Raw genomic sequence first — 11,728 nt, forward strand, 5'->3', positions numbered from 1 at the left:
GCACTACTTTGATGCAACTTTGATCCAAAGAGTGTAAAGTAGAATCAAAACTGCACTCAAAGTCACACTCCAAAGTTGCTCTCTAGCCTAGTGGCCCCCTCTCTCTCTCAGGAAAAGCTGCTGGCCTAAAGAAAGCTATGGGGACAAGAGGAGATCATAGTGAAGGATGGGGGGGGGGGTGGGGGGTGGCTGGGCAGGTCTAGGCATGCCTGTCTAAGAAAGACCGACAACCTTTTCAGGAAGTGAAAGACAGCTTAGCAAATTCAGATAAAGGGAGATAGCATTGTCAGTGAAGAACAGGAAGAAGCCGATTGTCTAGTTTAGATAAGATTTTTTGAGCTACACAAGCAGCTAGCCAGAACATTTATAATATCAAAGATAAAGATATTTAACATACCAGTAATAGGAAAAATGTAATTTTTGACTGGAGTTTCCCTTTAAGCCTCAAAGCTGTATATGTGCAGTGTTAGATCATCTAAGGCATTTGCTTAAATTTGAACTCCATTCTACACACCTTAACAAATATGTAAGAGCTAAACAAAATATGATATACTATGAATTTTATAACTTTCAGGAAAAGCCAAATCCAAAGTTATATTTCAATGATACAAATCTAACAGTTCTGGTGACAGACTTATTTTCTGCTGGAATGGAGACCACTTCCACCACTCTCCGATGGGGCCTTCTGCTGATGATGAAATACCCAGAAATACAAGGTAAGTGATTCATTTTGTGTGCTGCCTTTTATTATCACTATAATATTAATTATTTCCCCCAATCTTCCTAGTTACATTACAACTCCTGAATAACTACTTAGACCAGATGACTGGTATAAAGTTAATTTGTCTTTGAAGCATGCCAACTGATCATGCATATGGAACATTCCTGCCACTGTCTACAGCTCTAGAGCTAATATTTTAAAACACAAGTCAGGAGGGATAGGTTCCATATTTTTATCTGGACAGGTTGTAATTAAAGTTAACTACAGGAGACAGGGAGGTCCATTTATAGTGAATAACTACTATATCCACCAACTGCTACTGAAATGGCTTTGTTATTTAACTAATAAAAAGCTTGGGAATGACAGGATATATTGTAAGGGAAAATAGAAAAAAACCTTAAATAAGCCATTATGCTGTTCTTTCAATACCAGAAAATGTTCAGAAGGAAATTGGAAAAGTAATTGGTTCTGGAGAACCTCGCCTGATACATCGAAAACAAATGCCATATACTGAGGCAGTTATCCATGAAATCCAAAGGTTTGCCAATATTGTACCAACAAATGTTCCACATGCTACTACTCAAGATGTGACTTTCAAAGAATTCTTTATACCCAAAGTAAGTATTACATATTATCCTTCGTTCATTACCAGATTGTAAAATATGAAAGGCATTCGTCAACTCATGGACAACTTCAAAAACTAGTGTTACCCAAGAGGAGAGAAAAAAACACTGAAAGTTTCCTGGTCAAATACCTTTTTGACTATATGTTCCAGTTCTGATACCTGCCTGTTTCTCAATGATCCTTTTTATCCACCTGCACTAACCTGTTGGCTTTTTGACCATGACCTTGCCTGCTGATTTTGTATTGTTGTTTGTTTCTACCTGCTGTGAGCTGTCAGTTGCTATTTCAAAAGTAATTGGGGACTGCAACCTAGGGGCTGTCTGCAGCAAATCCCATCATCCTGTTCAGAACATCAGGGCCATCAGAGGACTTAGGCACAAGGTCAAAGGAACTGATGCTCACTTGCAATTGGGACCATTATCGATCACATGCAAGAACCGTAGTCAAGGTTCCAGGCGATTTGTTGCAGGACGCAGCCCCCTTGAAATCAATGGAAGACTGACAGCTTCCTACAGCTAATCATGACCACTCACATGTAATTGCTCATGGAGTGATCCCCTATGAGTGATTGACTCTGGATGCAGACTGAGCCTTTTGTTTCAGGTACAGAAGACTGATGCAAAGTTGGGTCAAATCTCTGACACCCTCTTGAAACTCACTTAGTTGTTGACCCCAACACCTACTCTTTAGCTGCCGACTCAGGTCTTAATGCCTGCCCCTGCCGTGAACCTGATATCTGTATCAACACCTCGTTACTGTAGGTTCCATCTCCTACTCTGTACTCTGGAGACCCCCAGCACCGCCAAGGTTTTTTGAACAAGTTCCAAGTACATTTGAATTACTCCCAGGAAACTTTCCTCTACATAATTTCCCTGCTACCCAGATGAGCACTCACCCAGGCCTCCCCACTTCTTGAGATGGATAACCTGCAACTATATGATTATATTTGAATTACTCCCAGGAAACTTTCCTCTACATAATTTCAGTGCTACCCAGATGAGCACTCACCCAGGCCTCCCCACTTCTTGAGATGGATAACCTGCAACTATATGATTATCAGCTGTTCCTAGAAAATTTCAGGAAGGTTTTGTGTTGAAAATGTATACATTTCTGTATTCTGGCCTTTGTATTGCACTGAAACAACCACACATCTGTAGCGATGCTCTGGTAAGACTTTTCTGTTCGCTTTGAGCTGGTCAGCAGAGACCTTTTATCTGACCTGGATGACTTGGTTTCCTTATGTATCAAGATTGACATTCATATCTAAACATGATCGTGAAAATGTCAACACTTTCCATGACCAAATTCCAGAACACTCTGCACCCAAACCCAAACGCCTAGGGTATCTGGGAGATGAATCCCTAGGGAGTGCAGTTTCCTTTTTGCATATAAAATTTTTTTTTTCCATCTAGCTCTCATTCCAAGACAACAGATTCTGGACTCAAGCTTCCTTGGACTCTTGTAGAGAAACAAAATCCCTGTTGTGCCTCTGGGTAAATCCCTCCAGCACACTATACTAAATAGGATAGTCCTCCCTGCCAGTATTCAATATGGCACAATTGCCCCTCACTATGCATCTGGAAGCTTTTTTACATACTACCAAGGTCAGTCAACCATTTTCTGTTGGATCTTTCATTTCCATGGCTATGCGCTCATCAGCCCAATATTGACTGACCATTTCGAGGTGTACAGGCCTGGGGGAGGGGGGCATACTGTTTTTAGCTGCATATTGCCAAGGTCTACCCATTTTGCCCTGTCTGTGTCATTATTTTTGTAGGAAATAATATGGTTCTCTTTGACCTTGTATCAGTTAACGGGGTCTAAACAAGATCACATTAAAGATCAAATAGCCCTTTCCATGAATCTCAGAGTTGTTTAATTGCCTGCAGGTAGCATTCATTTTTCTAAATTAGATTTGCAGGGTACCTGCAACCTCATCTTCATTAAAGAAGACGATTATTGGAGGATTGCTTTTAAGACTTGAGATGACCATTACAATTATTTAGTTATGCTGTTTGGTCTCTGCAATTCCCCAGTCATCTTCCAAGATTTTGTTAACAATGTCTTCAGAGATTTTGTTACATTTCGTTATATCTGTGTCATGCTATATCTAGACAGCATACTAATTTTCTCTCTGCTTTCTTATGATAAGCATGTCAACACTGTGTTTTTACATTTACATGAGAAAAGATTTTACACTTAATAATGATTACTCCATTGTAGTGGCTCCCATTATCTCTCTAACCAAGAAGGGAAAAGAGATGAAGAATTTTACCCCCAGAAGTAGATACAAAAGACTTCATGCTTCTTCAAGATGGCTGTCACTTCTGTGGGAGATGAAGTGATTCTTTTGAAATGGAATGCTTCTGATAAACACAGCTTCTGAGGATTCGTCAGGAAAAGTTCTTACTGATGTAGAGAAAAGAATCCGTATGAGACCAAGACTCACACTCGAAGAATGGTGGCACTGGCATTTTCCAGAGGAAGGGATTTACCCTATTACCATTTATCCGAGTTTGAATCTTCACACTGCTCAGAGGCTCAATCCGTGTCAGGTTCAGTGGGCCCTGTTCTTTTCCAGGTTTGATTTCACTGTGTCTGGAATTATAAATATCAAAGCTGATGCACTGGCCTGGTATTTAAAGGTAGAGGTCCTGGAGACTGAACCTGAATTCATAACTGATCCATCCCTGATTTTTTTCTGCAGCACCAGTCTACCTGTACCAGATTCCCCTGTAGAAAATTTGCATACCATATTCTGCGTTTCAGTCAATTCTCTATGCTGGGCAGCAACAGGGATTGAACAAGACATTATTATTTATTTCTTCCAACCACTGGTGCCCCAAACTCTGGAAAAAAGTATCCGATTTGTTGGATGTGTGTCCCATCAGCACTTAAAATAAAATCCTCAGGGGACAATTTGGTAAGGTCTTGCTGAAACAACTTTGACACATAATTTGATTAAATTTATAAATGACCTCCTGGTTTACAGTTTCTTTTTCACATGTGTATTGTGAAGGTACTTCCATCACTGACCAGAATGATGATTGTGAGCACCTCCTCTGTATTGATTATTTATTACATTGTACACTCTGTATGCGAGAGATAGCTAGGAGTCTATAGTGGGTATGTCTTAGATTAGATATCCTGCATTACAAACAGGTAAAAATAAAGGGTTCCCAGGTCTCCAGATTATTAATAAAATGGATAGGTTGACTGAAGTACTAAAGAAATGCGTAGATAAAAATAATAAAATACTGAGTACATAACCTGTGCTTTCTGCATTTCAGTGCTTCATTTTTAGCTTTGACTAGAGCACACATTGAACAGGTCCATGAACTTATAACAAATGTTTCTTACGGCTCATCTAAATGTTTCTCCCAATCTCTTCTTTTAAGGGAACTCAAGTTATTCCATTACTGTATTCTGTTCTACGAGACAAAGAGCACTTTGAGAAGCCAGAAGAGTTTTACCCTCAACATTTTCTGGACTCGGAGGGAAACTTTGTTAACAATGAAGCTTTTATACCATTTTCTGCAGGTGTGTAAACCAAAGAGAAAAAACTCTATATTGTCAAAAATGTGTCAAGGGTCTTTCTATGTCTGTGACCAAAACAGGGACAGATCAAGTCAGCAGAGGGCACCCACCTAAATTACAAATGGGGACACAGTAAGAAATGTATTACTGCCCATATGGTATAGTTCCAACTTTTATGCCAAAGCCTTTAGGTCAGTCTACCCAAAAGTTTTATTTACATTGCCTGGGTACAATAGATCTTGGGTACTTCATTAGTAAGATCTCTCTGGTATGATTCTCTACTGCCCTCATAAAGGTTTGGGTGATACATTGTCTATGCATGTGCTGTACTGCTGCCATAGGACAGCTGATTTCCATTACAATGGGTAATCGTGTTAATTCCACCTTACTCCTACATTTGCTTTTCTAGGGCCAGAATGAAATGAACGTGATTGTTCCAACAGATAAATGTACTTTGCATTGATTTATACAAAGTGTTGGAAACTCTTTAACCACAAAGATTTGTGGGGACAGAAAACGTTCTGTAAATATTGGTTGGGGGAGTGCAAAGCCCCATTGGGCTCTAAAATGTGATACTCAAACCCCCACAATGCCCCCACATGCAGAGGTCCCTGACGTGACAGGCCACGAGGGTCACAGAAATGGAAAGTTGCCTGCCTTACAACTGTATACTGTAAGTCAATATTCTTCTTTTGTCATTCATTTAATAACTATTTTATCCTTTATTTATTTTCCGAGGAAAGAGAAGTTGTGCTGGTGAAACCTTAGCTAAAATGGAACTATTCCTCTTCTTTACAACACTGCTGCAAAACTTCACCTTTCAGGCTCCACCTGGAGCAAAACTGGACCTCACAGGTGCTGTTGGCTTCACAACTCCTCCACTGAAGCATGAGATCTGTGCAATTCCTCACAATTAATGCAAACTGGCAGTAAATATATGAATAGTAATTGTGGACTGGATTTAATCTTTTCTGAAAGAGGATCTGTTTTTTGATTTGTAGAATTGTAACTGTTAAAATGTCAGGTTTCTGTGATGTAAAAAAATGAGACAAAGATAAATCATTTCAGAACTGTTTCCACCTTTATTGTGACCTATAAACTGTACAACACAATTGAAAAACAAACTGAAATCTTTTTTTTTTTGGGGGGGGGGGGGGATAATAAAATAATGTGGTTGCAAAAATGTGCCCACCCTCTGGGGATGTAGCTGTGTTCAGAATTAGGCAATCACATTCAAACTCATGTTAAATAGGAGTCAGTACACACCTGCCATGATTTAAAAACCCTCTAAATAACCCCAAATAAAATTCAGCTGTTCTAGTAGGTCTTTTCTGATGATTGACATCTAGTAAGTCTTTCCTGACATCTGCAGAGAGAGCTTTTAAAGCATCAGAGGGATCTCATTAGTAAAGGGTATCAGTCAGGAAAAGGGTACAAAAGAATTTCCAAGGCATTAGATATACTATGGAACACTGTGACAGTCATCATCAAGTGGATAAAATATGGCACAACATTGACATTACCAAGACCTGGACGTCTCTCCAAAATAGATGAAAAGACGAGAGGAAAAATGATCAGGAAGGCTGCCAAGAGGCCTAAAGCAACATTAAAGGAGCTGCAGGAATATCTGGCAAGTACTGGCTGTGTGGTACATGTGACAACAATCTCCTGTATTCTTCATATGTCTGGGCTATAGAGTAGAGTGGAAAGACAGAAGCCTTTTCTTATGAAGAAAAACATCCAAGCCCGGCTAAATTTTGCAAAAACACATCTGAAGTCTCCCAAAAGCATGTGGGAAAATGTGTTATGGTCTGATGAAACCAAGGTGGACCTTTTTGGCTATATTTTAAAAAGATATGTTTGGTGCCAAAACAACACTGCACATCACCAAAAAAACACCATACCCACAGTGAAGCATGGAGGTGGCAGCATTGTGCTTTGGGGCTGTTTTTCTTCAGCTGGAACAGGGGCCTTAGTGAAGGTAGAGGGAATTATAAACCATTCCAAATACCAGTCAATATTGACACAAAACCTTTAGGCTTCTGCTAGAAAGGTGAACATGAAGAGGAACTTCATCTTTAAGCATGACAACGAGCCAAAGCATACATCCAAATCAACAAAGGAATGGCTTCACCAGAAGAAGATTCAAGTTTTGGAATAGCCCAGCCTGAAGCCAGACCTGAATCCAATTTAAAATCTGTGGGGTGATCTGAAAGGGCTGTGCACAGGAGATGCCCTCGCAATCTAACAGATTTGGAGTGTTTTTGCAAAAAAGAGTGGGCAAATATTGCCAAGCCAAGATTTGCCATGCTGATAGACTCATACCCAAAAAGACAGAGTGCTGTAAAAATCAAAAGGTGCTTCAACATAGTATTAGTTGAAGGGCACACTTATGCAACCAATTATTTATTTTTATTTTTACTTCCCCCCACCTAAAAGATCTCAGTTTCTTGTTCAACTTAGGTGTACAGTTTTTAGGTCACATTAAAAGGTTGGAAAAGTTCTGAAATTATTTATCTTTGTCTCATTTTTTTTGACATCACAGAAACCTGACATCTTACCAGGGGTGTGTAGACTTTTTATTTCCACTGTATATGAAGATCAAAAGCACCTCCAGATTGGTGAAAGTTGCATGTTTATAAGTAAAACTGAACAAGATGAAATAAATGAACTAGGAAGGAGAACAATAACATAGTATGCTAAAGACTGATAAGTATTAATATAGGATCACGAATGGAACATAAATATGTAAACCACCGATTGTGAAGATAAGGTCTGACAACTCAATACCATATGGAGAGAGTGGGGAAGTCATATTGCACAGTGCCACCTTCGTTTTTCCAAAACTCGTTAGAATGGAACCAAGCCCAACTCTGGTTCATATTCCATAATATAGGCTGTGATAGACATTGTAATTCATAAAACCTGTAATGTAAAAAAATATAGAAATCAGTCAGACGCCAAACACAAGATCCTGCAGGCTAATGGAACTTATTAAATCTTCCAAGTGATATATGCATCTGATTTATATCATAAGTGGTCTTTTCTTAATTGTATTGGCTAATTTGTCATTTTATTCTGTGTGTCAGTTGTTGAATTGGGAAACCTCTCAGATGGAGCCAGTTGAATTTAGAAAAGTGGGGATTAAAGGTTTATCTACTGAGCATCATAAAATAGTCTCCAGCTTCTTCAGCACATCCCTCAGATCCCTTTAAGGGTTGTGTAATTTCTGAAAACACCCTCTCTAGGGACCAGAAAAAGATTTCAACATAATCAGCTCTGTAGCTCTCACTTACTATTGGAACTGTGAAGAAATGTTAAAAGTATTTTTTTGAGGGCCAATGACTATGATATCAGATTGGACTTACTCTGAAAATGTGTTGGACTCTGCACAGAACTAAAGACTAGACAAACTTTGCTTATGTAATATTTCCTTGTAATCCCTCTTATTTTTAATATTGCTTATTGTCTGTTTTGTAATATCTTTTCTGTAAATTGTTTTATTGCAGTTTTCCTTTTCTTTCTTTTCATTAAAATTATATTTTAACATTTTTAAAGCCTAAGTGTAGTGATAAAAGCAGAAAAATCAGCACAAAGGACATAACTTTCAGTCAGTAGGATGTGTCCCTTGTGCTTATTCCTCTTTGTTAAGTTTATTTTCTGTCCATGCTCTCCACCCTCATCACCACAACATTCTGGTGTGATGGGGGTAATACAACTATGGGGCTGTCATCAAGAAAGCCAGACTATGTCCACCCTTTCTGCCAAATTGCTCCATTCACAGAAGCTGACCTACAGCTTCCATGTATGAAACAGAATCTAAGGCAGGCCATAGACGATTCGAATTTCGTTCGAAAATCGTAAATGGCAGTGTTATCGAACGATTTTCGTATTGTTAGTGTGGTATGTAAAACGTTCGATTTTCGTACGACAGCAAAAATTCACATATCCAACATGTTGGTTTTTTTTGCGAAAATCGGCCGAATTTCGTATCATTAGTGGGGGAGTTGTATGATTTCGCCTAACAAAACACAGAACAGTAGGGAGTGTGTCCGGTAGAGATGTGGTTAAAAGGCACAAAAAATAGTGTTTTGTCATACGATTTTCGGCTCACATTGATGGTACACTCGATGATGTGCACGAGTGCCGCTTTCGTTTATTGAATGATAAATCGTACGTAATTCGAATCGTCTATGGCCTGCCTAAGAATGGAGAAGGGCAGATAATTGAAAGGTCAGCTCCCTTTATTCATATGTTACATTCAAACAAGTAGCGGTGACTATCATTGGGCTAAATGCAAACAGCTATGTGGTGTCAAGCTTTGCTAGAATCCCAGGTTGTTAGTGTGACAGACTGAGATGTTGAGCCTGCTTCTCTGTACTTCTCAAGTCACTCTACAGATACTTGCAGATGTGGAGGAGGGTTGGTGATGGGGAACTGAGGCATACGGCAGCTGGAGGTAGAAATGAGGCTGGATACAAAATGGGTTTAGGCTAGAACAGTATTCAACAACTTTTGTAGATCAGGGAGTGATAGACACTATGCTCAAGTGGTGATAGCACATGCTGCTCAAGTTTAAATAGAAGGAATTATATTGAGGATGGATGTCAGTGACTTTGGTCCACAGCCAGTCAACATTTTTTTGTTTTATTAAAGGAGGTTTGCAAAGTGTCTAGTGCAGGCATGACATGGGTCATTTGGGTGCTTACCATAGACTACAAAAAACAGTGATTCCATGGAGCTATGATGATGAGTTGATGAGGTTGTTATAGAAAAACCCTGCAAGGCAGAAGAGACACCCAGTATTCACAGTGTTTAGAGACAAGGGAAAAGAGGGCACTGCCCTGTGGTCCAGTTAGTTCTCTCTGTCTGGCTATTTGTTTGAGGATGGTAAGTATATTAGAATTTCAGGGAGATGTCCAAGGATTTACAAAGCATTTTCCAAAGCCTGGAAGTGAACTGGATGTATACAACAATATGAGATTGCATGCCATGAAGTCTAAATATTTCCTGTTAAAAGATTGGTGCCAGGGCTGCAGCAGATGGTAGAGTGGGAATATGAACAAAGTGAGCCACTTTAGAAAACCTGTTGACCACAACCCAAATAAATGTGTAGCCTTTGGGAGGTGGAAAGTCCCCGAAAAACACCCTGGATAGATGTTCCCCAGGTTCCCTTTGAAAAAGGAAAAGCTCCAAAGGGCCTGCAGGCTTATGAGAGGAGACTTGATCTGGCAAAGGTGGTACAGACCGCCATAATGTCTTTAACCACTTAAGGACCGGAAGGTTTTACCCCCTTAATGACCAGCCCATTTTTTGCAATACGGCACTGCGTTATTTTAACTGACAATTGCGCAGTCATGCGACCCTGTACCCAAATAAAATTGATGTCCTTTTTTCCCCCCACAAATAGAGCTTTCTTTTTGTGGTATTTGATCACCTCTGGGATATTTTTTTTTTTTTCGCTATAAACAAAAAGAGAGCGACAATTCTGAAAAAAAAAAACATTTTTTTATCTTTCTGCTATAAAACATTCCCAATAAAAAAATAAAAAATACATTTTCTTCATCATTTTAGGCCAATATGCATTGTGCTACATATTTTTGACAAACAAAAAATCCCAATATGTGTATATTGATTGGTTTGTGCAAAAGTTATCGTGTAATACCTTACACACCTTTACTACAGTAATACCTTACACAGCTTTACTACACAGAGGGGGGCGGGAGGAAGCACAGTACTGGATGGAGGGCAGAAGCTGGAGCATCCAGGGTTAACTTTTCATATTAACATGCTGTTGATTGGTTGCTAGGACCGCCTGGCTTCTTAGCAACCAATCACTTGCTGGTTAACTTGAAAGGTTACCTGAGGCAGCTCCCACTACCTTCCTTTATTCAGTACTGTACTGCCTCCCTCTCTCTGCTCTGCAGTGAAGATGGGGGCAGCGGAGGCTGGGGGTAAGAACTGGCAAAGCCCTCTGTGTTCCTGATCTACCCATTGGCTGCGCGGTCAACAGGTAGATCGTGATCAACGACTTGCCGACCCAACTAAATATACCATTGAAGTGGCAGGACTGTAGAATGTGTAGCGTGTACTGCAGAAAAACTGATATTTTACGAAACAAAAAAAAAAAGACATTTGGGGTAAAAAAAAATCTTGCTAATGAAAATATCAGGGAATCCCCAGGGGACTTCACTGTTGAATTTTGAGAGTAAAGCAGGATTACATTTACACAGTACTAACTCTTGACTCTTGAGGGCAGTGTTGCCAACCTACCAGATTGAAATTTATGGACATGACACACAAGATTTACTAGCACAGCTAAGTTTAACTGGCATTTCCAAAAGTTATAAAATTATAGTTTTACTGTAAGTGCAAATCTCAGTATTTAGGCTGCAAACAAGTTCAATATGCAATTAACAATGTGATTTAAGGTAGATATTAAGGCAAAAAACATATATTTCTTATTTTATTTTAGATCTTGGCCGGCATCGGACCGGAACTGCGCATGTGCACTTTCGAGTCGAGCGTCACAGCCATATTTGTTACTGGCAGGCTTTTTTCCGTTCACTGGCATTCACTGGCAGAAGAAAAGTGCATGTTTTTTACTGGCTGCCAGGAAAAATACTGATGGTTGGCAACACTGCTTGAAAAATACAAGCAAGGGGTATACCTATGCACTCCCTTGCATAAAGTCTGCATTTTCATGGGAAGGGTACCCTGTGCTGTGTGATATTGGGGTTGATTTACTAAAAGTTGAGAGTGCAAAATCTGGTGCAGTTGTGCATGGTAGCCAATAAGACTCTAAACTCAGTTTGTTCAATTAAACTTTGACAAAAAAAACTGGAA

General features: G+C 39.5%; 1 protein-coding gene across 1 annotated transcript in view; it reads left to right on the plus strand.

The window, feature by feature from the left end:
* The window catches only part of LOC309549023 (cytochrome P450 2K1-like), a 55,257-nt gene extending 49,392 nt beyond the window's left edge, over positions 1–5,865 (plus strand). Inside the window, exons 6-9 of the mRNA XM_082248965.1 lie at positions 575–716; positions 1,154–1,338; positions 4,744–4,885; positions 5,621–5,865. Of these exons, the coding sequence (XP_082105091.1) occupies positions 575–716; positions 1,154–1,338; positions 4,744–4,885; positions 5,621–5,799 (648 nt within the window). The 3' untranslated portion in view covers positions 5,800–5,865. The remainder of the gene's footprint in view (positions 1–574; positions 717–1,153; positions 1,339–4,743; positions 4,886–5,620) is intronic.
* Positions 5,866–11,728: the final 5,863 nt, after the last annotated feature.

This window comes from Pelophylax lessonae (assembly GCF_965119305.1).
Source record: "Pelophylax lessonae genome assembly, chromosome: 3".
Lineage (NCBI taxonomy): Eukaryota > Metazoa > Chordata > Amphibia > Anura > Ranidae > Pelophylax > Pelophylax lessonae.